Source organism: Neoarius graeffei, chromosome 18 (genome assembly GCF_027579695.1).
Source record: "Neoarius graeffei isolate fNeoGra1 chromosome 18, fNeoGra1.pri, whole genome shotgun sequence".
Classification (NCBI taxonomy): domain Eukaryota; kingdom Metazoa; phylum Chordata; class Actinopteri; order Siluriformes; family Ariidae; genus Neoarius; species Neoarius graeffei.
The window spans coordinates 18,093,877-18,108,024 of NC_083586.1; the positions used below are offsets into that span (position 1 = coordinate 18,093,877).

General features: G+C 40.1%; 2 protein-coding genes across 3 annotated transcripts in view; both read right to left on the minus strand.

The window, feature by feature from the left end:
* LOC132865963 (uncharacterized) overlaps positions 1-7,556 on the minus strand; it is a 46,008-nt gene extending 38,452 nt beyond the window's left edge. Inside the window, exon 1 of one of the 2 annotated variants that reach the window (XM_060898471.1) lies at positions 7,494-7,556. Coding sequence is in view for 1 of the 2 variants with exons in the window: in XM_060898470.1 (XP_060754453.1) it covers positions 6,747-6,764 (18 nt within the window). In the remaining variant the exon portion in view is untranslated. The other variant, XM_060898470.1, reaches the window with a different exon arrangement.
* ube2f (ubiquitin-conjugating enzyme E2F (putative)) overlaps positions 7,504-14,148 on the minus strand; it is a 28,522-nt gene continuing 21,877 nt past the window's right edge. Inside the window, exons 6-10 of the mRNA XM_060898474.1 lie at positions 11,673-11,743; positions 11,485-11,542; positions 11,187-11,219; positions 7,973-8,035; positions 7,504-7,690 (exon numbers count right to left, since the gene is read on the minus strand). Coding sequence (XP_060754457.1) covers positions 7,640-7,690; positions 7,973-8,035; positions 11,187-11,219; positions 11,485-11,542; positions 11,673-11,743 — 276 coding nt within the window. The 3' untranslated portion in view covers positions 7,504-7,639. The remainder of the gene's footprint in view (positions 7,691-7,972; positions 8,036-11,186; positions 11,220-11,484; positions 11,543-11,672; positions 11,744-14,148) is intronic.

A 14,148-nucleotide genomic window follows, 5' to 3' on the forward strand; every position in this document is an offset into this window, starting at 1 on the left:
AGTCTGCACACCCCTTTCACATTCTCCACGTTGTATTACATTACAGACTAAGTCTGTAACATAATACAATAGATTGAGTTCATTTTTGTGTCACAAAATTCTACACAAAATAGCCCATAATGACAAAGTGAAAGCAGGTTTTTAGAAAATATGCAATTTTATTTTACTGACAAAAACAGGTTATTTAAGGGTTACATATCTGTACACACCCTTAGCCTAATACTTGGTTGATGCACCTTTGGCAGCAATTACAGCTTCAAAGCATCTTGGGAAAGAAGGTACGAGCTTGGCACACTTGTTTCTGGACATTTTTGCCCATTCCTCTTGGCATATCCTCGCAAGCTCGGTCAGGTTGGATGGAGAGCATCAGTACACAGCCATTTTCAGCTCCTTCCACAGATGTTCAATTGGATTAAGGTCTGGGCTCCAGCTGGGCCACTCAAGGACATTCACAGACTTTCTCCGAAGCCACGCCTTTGTTCTCTTAGCTGTGTGCTTTGGGTCGTTGTCGTGTTAGAAGGTAAACCTTCACCCCAGTCTGAGGTCCAGAGCACTCTGGAGCAAGTTTTCTTCAAGGATCTCAGTGTACTTAAATGCATTCATCTTTCCCTCTGTCAGGACTAGTCGCCCTGTTCCCGCTGCTGAAAAAAAAAAAAAACACCATCCCCACACCATGATGCTGCCACCGCAATGCTTCACTGTAGGGATGGCATTAACCAGCTGATGAGCGGTGCCTGGTTTCCTCCGGACGTGACGCTTGGTATCCAGGCCAAAAAGTTCAATTTTGGTTTCATCAGACCAGAGAATCTTGTTTCTCATGGTTTGAGAGTCCTCTAGGTGCCTTTTAGCAAACTCCAAGCGGGCTGTCATGTGCCTTTTACTAAGGAGTGGCTTCCATCTGGCCACTCTACCATAAAGGCCTGATTTGTGGAGTGCTATCTGGATGGTTGATCTTCTGAAAGGTTCTCCCATCTCCACAAGGATATGCTGGAGCTCTGTCAGAGTGAGCCTCAGGTTCCTGCTCACCTTCCTGGCCAAGGCCCGTCTTCCCCAATTGCTCAGTTTGGCCAGGCAGCCGAGTCTAGGAAGATTCTTGGTGATTCCAAACTTCTCTTTATGAATGATGGTGGCCACTGTGTTCTTTGGGACCTGTAAAGCTGCAGCAAATTTTCTGTACCCTTCTCCAGATCTATACCTTGCCGCGATCCTGTTTCTGAGGTCTGCAGATAATCCCTTTGACCCCATGGCTTGGAGTTTGCGCTGACATGCACGGTCAACTGTGGGACCTTATATAGGCAGGTCTTGGCAATCCCCAATCACGTCCAATCAATTGAATTTACCACAGGTGGACTCCAGTTAAGTTGTAGAAACATCTCAAGCAGTATCGGTGGAAACAAAATACACTTCACCTCACTTTTGGGTGTCATATCAAAGGGTGTGCACACTTGTGTACACACATTTTACATTTTCATTTTTAATAAATTAGCACAAATGTCTAAAAACCTGCTTTCATTTTGTCATTATGGGCTATTTTGTGGAGAATTTTGTGACAAAAAATGAACTCAATCTATTGTAGAATAACACTACGTTCAGACTGCAACCTGAAACAACCCATATCTGATTTGTTGTGAAATCAGATTTTTTTTGTTAGGCCGTTCACATTACCAATTATATTAGACTTGTATGTGATCTCCAATATGAACGGAAAACGACCCAAAAGTGTCCCGCATGCGCAAATTGACACGTAATAAGCACATCTACGTAATACGTAAACAAACAAAAAAAAAAAGTGCACTCTTCAAGTTTGCAAGTAAAGCATGGAGATGAGGCGAGACCTGGCAGTGTGGTTTTTGTGGCGGCGGTGGAACTCGCACAATCTGATTAATGTGGGCAGCAGACTAATGAGACCGAAGGTGTCAAATTACTGGAAATTTCCAGAACAATCTTGTAATACAGGATGGTTTAAGTTATAAATTAGTTATAGAAACTGTTTTATTTAATCAGGCTAACAGATCAACATCCAGGTCCCTACCAAATCCACCATTAGCTTGATCAATTCTATAAAAGTCTATTTAAATTCTGAAAACTGTACAAATGTTGTTGTTTTCCACCAAAGAGGCGGGATTAGCCAACACAGAATAGTGACGTTTGTCTCTTGTTGATGACGTGTAGGTCGCATGAATGCGACCTGTCTGGTCAGACTGCAGTCGCATGTGAAAATAACGGATGTGCATCGGAATTAGGACCACATATCCAAGCAGCCTGGGTCGCATGTGGGAAAATAAATAAATAAATAAATAAATAAATAAATCGGATCTGTGTCGTTCAGATTGTCAATAACAAATTGGATACAGGTCGCATATGGGTCGTTTCAGGGTGCAGTCTGAACGTAGTCCAAGTCTGTAATGTAATAAAACATGGAGAAGGTGAAAGGGGTGTGCAGACTTTCTGGCTTGACTGCATGTATATGTTTGAGCCTGTATGTATAATTTTGACCCTGTGTGGATTAGAAAAAATCCAAAAGAAATTCAAACTTGTGCACTCAATTCTTGTTTTTTGAAGTCATTCCACCCTGGAAAAAAAGAACAGTTCAAGGAAATCATTAACAGCCCAAAATTACCATGACGTTCCTGCCCATGATGAGTGTATGTAAACTTCTGACCACAAGTGTATTTAACAAATGTAATTTAGACCCATCCCAACTGTTATACACAATTTTACCTTAAAGGAAAGAAAAAAAAAAATCATATCACCTAATGAAAAGCAGAAGCCATGACCCTCAGATAAATTCCAACAGATTTAAGAATTATGGAAATAGACTCGTTTTTTGAGTATAAATCGTAAATAGGATATTTTTAGCATTTCTGTAATTTTTTCTCATGCTGTCAATATTTTAAAGTTTTTAACTGTTTAATGTTTGTAACTTAAGAAAATAAATATTATTATTAGCCAATTAAAGGATGTGCATATTCCAAAGAATTAAATTTTGAGACCCAATTTAAATAAACTGTCATGAAATTCTACACTTCAGGCCCCAAATACGGAGCGGTGATATCTGAGACTGGAGCCAGACAAGCTTCCCTAACCCAAGGAAACAGCGTGATAATGATTGTGATCTGCAAATGATGCAAGCCAAACCCTGTGAAGATTTCAGCATTTCACAACTTATGGAAACGTACGTATGAGCCATTAGCTACCTGAGCGAGCTAGACAGATAGTTTGATATACAACCCCGATTCCAAAAAAGTTGGGACAAAATACAAATTGTAAATAAAAACGGAATGCAATGATGTGGAAGTTTCAAAATTCCATATTTTATTCAGAATAGAACATAGATGACATATCAAATGTTTAAACTGAGAAAATGTATCATTTAAAGAGAAAAATTAGGTGATTTTAAATTTCATGACAACAACACATCTCAAAAAAGTTGGGACAAGGCCATGTTTACCACTGTGAGACATCCCCTTTTCTCTTTACAACAGTCTGTAAACGTCTGGGGACTGAGGAGACAAGTTGCTCAAGTTTCGGGATAGGAATGTTAACCCATTCTTGTCTAATGTAGGATTCTAGTTGCTCAACTGTCTTAGGTCTTTTTTGTCGTATCTTCCGTTTTATGATGCGCCAAATGTTTTCTATGGGTGAAAGATCTGGACTGCAGGCTGGCCAGTTCAGTACCCGGACCCTTCTTCTACGCAGCCATGATGCTGTAATTGATGCAGTATGTGGTTTGGCATTGTCATGTTGGAAAATGCAAGGTCTTCCCTGAAAGAGACGTTGTCTGGATGGGAGCATATGTTGCTCTAGAACCTGGATATACCTTTCAGCATTGACGGTGTCTTTCCAGATGTGCAAGCTGCCCATGCCACACGCACTAATGCAACCCCATACCATCAGAGATGCAGGCTTCTGAACTGAGCGCTGATAACAACTTGGGTCGTCGTTCTCCTCTTTTGTCCGAATGACACGGTGTCCCTGATTTCCATAAAGAACTTCAAATTTTGATTCGTCTGACCACAGAACAGTTTTCCACTTTGCCACAGTCCATTTTAAATGAGCCTTGGCCCTGAGAAGACGTCTGCACTTCTGGATCATGTTTAGATACGGCTTCTTCTTTGAACTATAGAGTTTTAGCTGGCAACGGCGGATGGCACGGTGAATTGTGTTCACAGATAACGTTCTCTGGAAATATTCCTGAGTCCATTTTGTGATTTCCAATACAGAAGCATGCCTGTATGTGATGCAGTGCCGTCTAAGGGCCCGAAGATCACGGGCACCCAGTATGGTTTTCCGGCCTTGACCCTTACGCACAGAGATTCTTCCAGATTCTCTGAATCTTTTGATGATATTATGCACTGTAGATGATATGTTCAAACTCTTTGCAATTTTACTCTGTCAAACTCCTTTCTGATATTGCTCCACTATTTGTCGGCGCAGAATTAGGGGGATTGGTGATCCTCTTCCCATCTTTACTTCTGAGAGCCGCTGCCACTCCAAGATGCTCTTTTTATACCCAGTCATGTTAATGACCTATTGCCAATTGACCTAATGAGTTGCAATTTGGTCCTCCAGCTGTTCCTTTTTTGTACCTTTAACTTTTCCAGCCTCTTATTGCCCCTGTCCCAACTTTTTTGAGATGTGTTGCTGTCATGAAATTTCAAATGAGCCAATATTTGGCATGAAATTTCAAAATGTCTCACTTTCGACATTTGATATGTTGTCTATGTTCTATTGTGAATACAATATCAGTTTTTGAGATTTGTAAATTATTGCATTCCATTTTTATTTACAATTTGTACTTTGTCCCAACTTTTTTGGAATCGGGGTTGTATTTTACAGTACTACACTTAAGATTTAAATCGCTTTAACACATGTTAAATATCCCTCAATACTGCTACAGTGCATCTTAACACTCAGGATAATGTGTAATCACCATCTCTGCTAGAGAACTAGAAGCAAGAACTGAACAAGCTACTGAAATCCCTTCACAGCATTTGGATAAGTTAGCCTGCCAGCTAATGTTAGCTTCCTGTTGTTCACGTCAGCTTAGCTCACTTGGTTAGTTAACATCATTATCCTCCTCCATATGATCAGATTTGAAACTTACCCCAACGTTATGCTTCTTATCTGGAAAAAACCAAACATTGAGGCAGAAGAAAGATTTTCATTAGAAAGTTTGTTTTTGCTTCAGCAAAATGTGTCGGAGTCATTCAAAAGCCTCACTGATCCACTGCTCATGAAATGTGTGTGCAGTTCCGGAATACTCAGACAGAATACATCAGATAGAACAATCAGATCCAATTCTGATTCTGCAATTCCAAAAAAAAAAAAGGAAGCTGGATACTGAAAGAATTGTAATAATATTTAGAAAAATGTGTACCGTGTGTCCAGCGCCACCTGATGGCCAATCCAAGTTACTTTTGAATTTTATCATCAGATTGTCATTAATTAAAATGGTTGGAAATGTTTTGGGGGCGGCACGGTGGTGTAGTGGTTAGTGCTGTCGCCTCACAGCAAGAAGGTCCTGGGTTCGAGCCCCGGGGCCGGCGAGGGCCTCTCTGTGCGGAGTTTGCATGTTCTCCCCGTGTCCGCGTGGGTTTCCTCCGGGTGCTCCGGTTTCCCCCACAGTCCAAAGACATGCAGGTTAGGTTAATTGGTGACTCTAAATTGAGCGTAGGTGTGAATGTGAGTGTGAATGGTTGTCTGTGTCTATGTGTCAGCCCTGTGATGACCTGGCGACTTGTCCAGGGTGTACCCTGCCTTTCGCCCGTAGTCAGCTGGGATAGGCTCCAGCTTGCCTGCGACCCTGTAGAACAGGATAAAGCGGCTAGAGATAATGAGATGAGATGAAATGTTTTGGTTATACAGCAGAGCTGATCAGGTATCAGGTGTACGCTCTCTCCCACCCACTTTTCTGTTTTTCCTCTCAGTATGCCTTTCTCACACCTGCTTCTTTCTCTACCCTACTCCTCTCATCTCTCTGATCTCTATTTTTCCACTCATCATCTCTCTCCATCCCATTCCTCTCTTAGACCCCGTCCACACGTAGCCGGGTATCTGCTAAATCGAAGATATTTTTCTGCGTTTTGGCCTGTCATCCACATGAAAACACATCAAAAACGAATATTTAAAAAAACTCCGGGCAAAGTGAAGATTTTTGAAAACTCCGTGTATGCCTTTTCGTGTAGACAGAGATAACCGGAGTTTTGCGTTTTAGAACGTCACAATCTGCGCCAAAAAAATGACGACAAATCTGCCCTGACGTCAAACGTGCGACCTTTGTTTACTGCAGAAGCCAGATTAAGCATGGACAAAGAGTAATGGATCGGAGTAGTGCCTTGAAAGCGTTAATTATTGTGCAGGTGCTATTTACATGTTTAATTTTAGAAGCCCAACTACTGATAAGATTCCCAATCAACGTTTTCTTGCGTCTTTTGAAGTTTATACTCTAAAATTGTGTTTAGAAGCAATTCTGTCTCCGAGTCTGTCCAGACGAACGAGCTTGGCGCCATGTTTTATGTTTAGGCGGAAGTGATGCCAACAGAGGGCTATTCTGATGTGATTAGGGGGTAGGATTTGGGGAAATAATGCCATCTACAGGTTTGGAATGCTTATGAATGTGATTGAAAACGCAGATGTTCGGTTATGTGTGGAAGGGATTTTTTTCGAAGACGAGGTGGTGTGGATAAAACATTTTTATAAATGGGGGGGGGGGGGGGGGGGGAAATGTTCGGTTTTAAAAATACCCGGCTACGTGTGTACATGGCCTTAGTCTCTGTCCATCTCTCCACCTCTTCATCCTCATCTGTCTGCCTCCCTGTCCTCACTCCAGCTCTCTCTGAAACATTATTTCATGAAAGCGAGACAAAGAATTTTGCATAACTGTATAAACTTATACTTGCCTCTCAAGTGACACCTTTTTTTTTTTTTTGGAAGAATGGAATGAATTCTTAATTGAGAAATATAAACCGACCCCCAAAAATTGTTAGGTTTTGAAAGAATGAAAAACACATGTTAAATCTGACAGTAATAAAATACGCATGGCTGAATTGAAACAAACAGTCTCTTTACTCAGTCAGAGGATGGGGGAATTGGGGAGTGCTGCTTTATACACCGTGGACAGATCAAGCAATGTGAGACTCCGGACATGTAGCAGATTTTTCCCCTGTAAAATTAGGAGCAGTCGTGGCCATTACCGCTGCACATCAGACATAAAATAACGAGAAGGAAAAAAGAAATTACACACGTGCAGGCTGTTATTAGTAGCGTGAGATCACACCGGGGGCGGGGGGGGAGAACGCTCATCTTTTTTATGATTGCCTTGAACATTATTATTATTATTATTATTATTATTATTATTATTTCTCTTCATTAGCTGTAGATGATGCAGAACCAGCTGTGGCAGCGATTGTGGGCTTCCACAATTCAGCCCTGAGCAATAATTAAAAATGAAAAAGGAATCCCAAATACCCCCCACCTCCTCCCTCATATACCCGCCTCCCGCCCCCCCCATTAGTTCATGCTGAAGGTTTGAGATCCACGGAATCCTTCTCTAGTCTTCCCGTTGTGTAAATGCTGCGGGATTTTCAGCTCGGTGGGTCTCGGGGTGTGACCGTCAGTGGTGCGAGCCACGTGCACATCATCTTGCATAGTTTTTGATGAAGTCCTGCACTTTGCACCTGAAGCCGTCCTAGAAGAGAAACGTCGGTTTCGATGTTAGAAAAAGGAATGCACACTTGGTTTATAAAACAGCATCTTGTAACCCTCCACATGTGTTTTTGTTGAAAATTATTTTCGTGATGAGGGATTTGTTTTCTCTGAATAAATTTCAATTAAAAGGTTGGATTTCTCTCATTTTTTTCAGCGCAAGATTGCACCAAAAAGTAGATTTTTTTTATGTCATGCTAACGTTAGCATCCTTGGAAACCTTAGCCACGTTAATAAGCGTGTGCGCGCGTGTCTCCGTGTTTACCTTGTCCCGTAAATGGTGCTCCGCTGCATCTATATTCAATGGATCATCAAAGTTAAGAAGATCCTGTGCAAAAGGAAAAAAATGTTTTGTTTGGGAATCATTTCCGAAACCAGCTGAATGCAGCTTTTCAAACTGCTATGTAACATATTGAGGAACACACGATCAGCTCATCCATGGCTATGACTGGCTAGTGTCACTGTGACTGATAGCGGAGAGAGTATGCCCCTCCCACCCAGACAGCATGACCAATTTGAAATTTTTTAAACCATGTTTAATGATACACTGAGCTCGTTAATGAAGCTTTCAGACTAGCCACTCGTTCACAGGCTCGCCAAAATGCGCTTTTGCTCCATTCTACAGAGATGCCTACCCCAAATTTTGAATTTCAGTATTCTTGAAAACATTTTTCAGTATTTTGGAATGACTTTCAGTAACATTAATTTATGCGCATTTCCATTATAAAGAGGTGTATATACCAATATGTTTAACATTTAAATTATTAAAAAGAACTGTTTTGTGTGAATTGAATAAACAAAACACGAGCAGCCATCTCAACTGAATTTCCACTCCACAAATTTCTAGAGCATACAATAGATCACATTTTTATAAATACAGTAGTGTTCCCTGTTTGCAGACATTACGGTTGACTACCGATCATTGGTATTGAATGCAACTCCTCAAAAGTATTATATTATATTGCCTGGCAAAATGTTCTACCTGTTAACGCAGGGCTTTTCAAAGTGTGGGGCGCGCCCCCCCGGGGGGCGCCAGGGTTCTTCAGGGGGGGCGCAACGTGAGAGACAAAATGGATCGGTTTTTAGTACCTAAAGCTACAGTGAGTGAGGAGACAGAGTCTGGGCCAAGCAAAAAAACAGAGCCTCCAGGATGTTGCGATTTGCAACTTCAGCGCAAATTCAACCAATCCCCGCGAATTCAGGGCGGTGTTGCAATTATATCCAATCACCGCAACTTTCCCGCAAATTTGACCAATCGTTGGCGTCGTCTTGAGGTGACGTCGACAAACTACCTTCCGCCTTACTTCCGTGTGTTCAAGAGAAGCAGCATGCGCGTCGTGTTGCCAGATTGGACGATTTCAAGTGTATTTTGGCGGGTTTTGAACATATTTTGGAATGGAAAACGTCAGCAGTATCTGGCAACACTGAAAGTGTGTGATGTTTACAGTGAAGCACCGTGTGCACTTTATTTATTTATTTTTTTACTTAATACAAGAAGTTAATGGATGCCAACATTTTTGCCAAAATGGTATTTTATTTTCCATTGTTTAGGCAGCTTCAGCATCATACTGTGAGATTCTGTTCAAATTGTTTTTTTCTTCTATGAAGCCTGAGCCATTTATTTTATTAGTTTATAATTATTGTTTAATTTAGTCTTCAGGAGAGACTGCCTGCACACAGTACTAGTATTAATAGGTTTTTTTCTTCCATGAAAGCTGAGGCATTTATATTATATTTTAAGGGAACTTCATGTTGTGCTGTGAGGTTCTCTGCACTTTAACTTTTGAACCAACAGGTGCATTTGGATAAGTAAAGCCTATTTTTCTGCATTTTTGTAGTCCTGGTAATCTTTTATATTGGTAAAGTTGTTTATAGGACCATTTCTCTTTGTTTTTTTAATCAATAGTTTTTCAGTAATAACTTAATATTTAACATATCACTCAATTTTAATCACAAAAAGAGAAAATTGCAACAATTTCTCGCAACTTTCACTTCCTCCCGCAATGTAATCGCAACAAAAACCTAAAAAACACCGCAACTTTCATCGCAATTTTTTTGGAAACCACCCCCCACACAACATCAGACATTTTAGCCCGCAACAATCACAAAAAAGGCCCGGGGAATCCTGGGGGGACTGGAAAAAGAAGGAAGTATGACCACGATTATTTAAAGTTTGGATTTTCATGGACTGGATCTGAAGATGCTCCACTGCCACAGTGTGTTGTCTGCCAAGAGATGCTACCTAACGATGCTATGAGATGTTTAAAATGTGTAAAACAAGATGTTTTAAAAAGCACAGATGTTTAAAATGTGAAAAAGAAAAAAAATAATGTGTACAACAACCATTTTTTTTTTTAAATACGAATGGAACATTAAGTATAGCAACAACAAAAATTGTAAGGGGGGGCGCTGTTTATTTGCTCTCCGAGGGGGGGCTGACTCTCCCACACTTTGAAAACCCCTGTGTTAACGGATTCTAATAAAATTAAAAAAAAAAAAAAAATTCTTATTTCATGCCAAAGAGAGTCCGACATTGTTATCTTAATGTCCCAATATATAAATACTTCAGCATAATGCTTCAGAAGAGACACTGAATAAAATGACATTTATAATTGTATTTAAAACGGTGGAATGATCAATTTTTTGCCACAATCCCAACAGCACTAATCATAAAATTCTGTTTTTGATCATACTACATGTACATTTGCACTTGCAACACTGAAAAGACTTTGAATTAAAGAAGTGCAGCCAGTGTTTGATATTTCAGTGAATAAAAATCAGACATGTAAAAAGAAACTGAATAAGTTTAACTCACATTTCATGGCACTAATTGGCAAGTTCAACTCCAAGCACAGGTCAACCATCACCGCTTCAGCACGGGTCACGTTCCGTGTCTTTTCATCCACAGATTTCGTAAAAAACTGCTGGATACCCCCAGATTTACTTTCCGCCTGACTTGCCATTTCAGCATACTCCATATGGTTTTTTTTTGTAGTTGACATGCCGCGTGCAGTCATCGCGACCACCATGAGTGATGTTAATGTCAGTTCTACACAGTTTGCAGTGCACGCATCCATTGCCCTTTTGACTGGGTGTAATGCACGGCCATTCTACCGTATCGAAAATAGCGCGAACAAATGTGCGGAATCTGCGCATGTCACGCACAGCATGTGCGGTTGTCGTAAAAATAAATAGCCTAGCCGTGAATCGCGCATGGATTGAAAAAGTCGCTTGGACATTTAAAAACAACTCACTGGAATTTAAGACTTTATAATAATTCCGTACAGAATAACACTGTTTGCCGTAACATCGTATTTACGTAACTTTTCCGTACAAAATACGGCCAATCCGTACTAGTAGGCATCTCTGATTCTATGTTTACAGTATTGCTCAACTTGTGAGGAAGTACACTCCACATATACAGAAAAAGCATGCCAAACACACAGACATGTGGAAATGTCAACAAAAGTGACACTTACAGTAAATAGTGAGTTCAATCCCCAGACTACATCCTGCAGAAGAAGAAAGAGCGTTACAGATGAGCACACAAGACAGAAAGCTAAACTCCAACAGTTACAGCTTTACCTTTCACTCACACTGGAGACTCTTTCCAGAACATGTTAAACAAACATCTCTTTACAGAAACTTCATGAGTTTAATAATTGGCGTTGCTCTTTTTCTGTGACGTGCTATGTCGTAAGAAAACTATATACTGAATACGAGAGTTGGTCTAACTGTATGTTTGATCGATACTGAGTAATTGTGCTCATGTCGTACCTTTAACGTGCGTGTCGGAGCCCACCCCGTGCCATCAATTGAATGTTCGCGCAGTACGCTACAATAGAGATGGTTTTAGATTGATCTTGAGATCACGGTCATCTAAAAGCATTAACTTGCATTTCGACAACAATAAATATAAAAACACAAATACTGTACATAAAACAAAAAAGGAAGGAGAAAGTTACCTCAGACAGATTTCCCCCGTCTCTGCAATGTTTGGGTGCCATATTCTCGTCAAGCACTTCACTTTAGGAGGCTGCAGCATTTAAATACAGATAAACAAACAATGAAGAGCAGACGCTAGGACGTTATCTTCCAATCAAATGTATACAAACAGAATTCCAATGAAAACAGCCATAATTTGATGAAATCGCAATCAGAAGTTACAGCAATGAAACCTAGCGTAATTTATGCTCTGACAATGTTTACGTTGCTTTTAACATGATTCTCATCTGTAATTTTAGCACTTCATTAAGACAACGCTGGTTAAGCTAAAGTGTTTTGGCAAGGGGGAGGAGGAGAAAAAAAAGTTTGACATTCAACAAATTCCAAAGACAAACTGTTAAAAATAGGTACCCTATGGGTCCATGTGGCTAATGCTTATAAATAAAATTGTTTTCTGATACCATGTCCATACAGTAAAGATAGCATATGGGTCTGTCTCAGAAACTGGGTACTGTCGGGGTAGCCCACTAAATATACTCCCAGTCAATAAACTATACAGTTTTGAATGGTGATGTTGGTTTGAATTTGAAATAAAATGATGAAAAATAATCCAGATAAAACTAAATCTTTGATGTGAATAATCCATTCAGAATTTGGCAAAAATTCGGCAAATTTGTGGAAAAATGGCGGCTTGATCTGGGACATGATAAACGGTCGACTACATCGCATTCCCTTAAAAAGGTTGTAGTCCACTGAAAAGTCTACAGTTATCACTAATTGTATTTTAAGTTGTAACTTTATCCACCTAAGGATTGGTGCGCTCACAGAATAATCACAACCGTAATAAAACATCATGCAAAATATTTGATCACCGTTGTAACTCCATTTTCCGCAAACCCAAAACCAATACGATCGTGTGTTTTGATCTAAACGGAAAGCCGCAGGGTCAAGGTCACGACCTCACCAAAAGTAGGAACTTAAAATCACTACGCCATATAAACATTTAGTTATAAATCTGCGATTTCGTTTTTTAAAACGAAAGCTGAAAGTTAGGTATAGAATATGTTTCTTACAGAATATGTTACGATGGTAGCTGGTCTTGTATGAATTTCTGAGCTATAAAATGAGTCGTGGTCTATTTTTTACCGTAGCGTGTTATTTGTGTGCGGGGAAGGACACACATTAACAATTTGCATGTGTAGAATGGAATTTTCCACTCCAACAGTTAGAAGTTGATCGCGCTTCCATTTGCGGTCTCTCTGTTACGCGAGTGATCTGTTCGGACGTTATCACTGAAAAGGTGAGTTTTGACGGTTTTATTTTGTTTTAGTCTTGCAGTATAAGGCAATAGAATGTTTCTTTTTCATCTTACTTTCAGATTTCGTAGTGTTTGCGTATTTTTGGCCGATATTTTGCAACCACGGTCAATTTAGATCGAACTTTTGATAGAATCTACAGCCAGTCATTTTGCCCCGCCCCCGCCCCGCGCTCCGTCCGGTGCGGTAGTGACGTCCCGTTGCTCACGCGCCGCAGCAGAGACCCGCGCGACCTTCAGCCGGTACAGTCGCTGTTCTTTTACCACCGCCGTTATTCTCATCTTTCCGGTGTGTTCTTGATTTTTCCATTGTGTCCTATTTCGCCACATCAAATACCCAAACTGCATCATATTCATATTTAAGTGAATAATCAATTCAGTCATCATAACTTGGCATTTTTAACCCAAGCAATCAAAAAGAGGAAATTTATTCAATATTTTCACTCATCTGTGAAGGAGGGGCTTTAATTCTTCATGATGGAGTTATTTTATATGGAAATCAATTTTACAAAAGCATTTGAATTGGAATCAAAATTTTCCACAGTGGAGGCCAGATAAAGCAAGATGCTATCTTTATTCTTATTGAACATGACAAAAGAAACATTGAGTGTTAGGTCAATGCAAAAAAAAAAAAAAATTAGAAAATTTATTTTTGGACCATAAATGTCACAAAGAGAGACCAGTTTCTGAGACGGACCCATATATATTTACTCTATGAAGCAGTAACCACAAAAATGAAGCATAATCTAGAAATTAACAATTTAAAAATCACAGAAGTAAAATATACCAAGTGTCTGTACTTTACAGTGGGGCACAAAAGTATTTAGTCAGCCACCAATTGTGCAAGTTCTCCCACTTAAAAAGATGAGAGGCGCCTGTAAATTATCATCATAGGTACACTTCAACTATGAGAGACAGAATGGGGGGAAAAGAATCCAGGAAATCACATTGTAGGATTTTTAATGAATTAACTGGTAAATTCCTCAGTAAAATAAGTATTTGGTCGCCTACAAACAAGCAAGATTTCTGGCTCTCACAGACCTGTAACTTCTTCTTTAAGAGGCTCCTCTGTCCTCCACTCGTTACCTGTATTAATGGCACCTGTCTGAACTCGTTATCAGTATAAAAGACACCTGTCCACAACCTCAAACAGTCACACTCCAAACTCCACTATGGCCAAG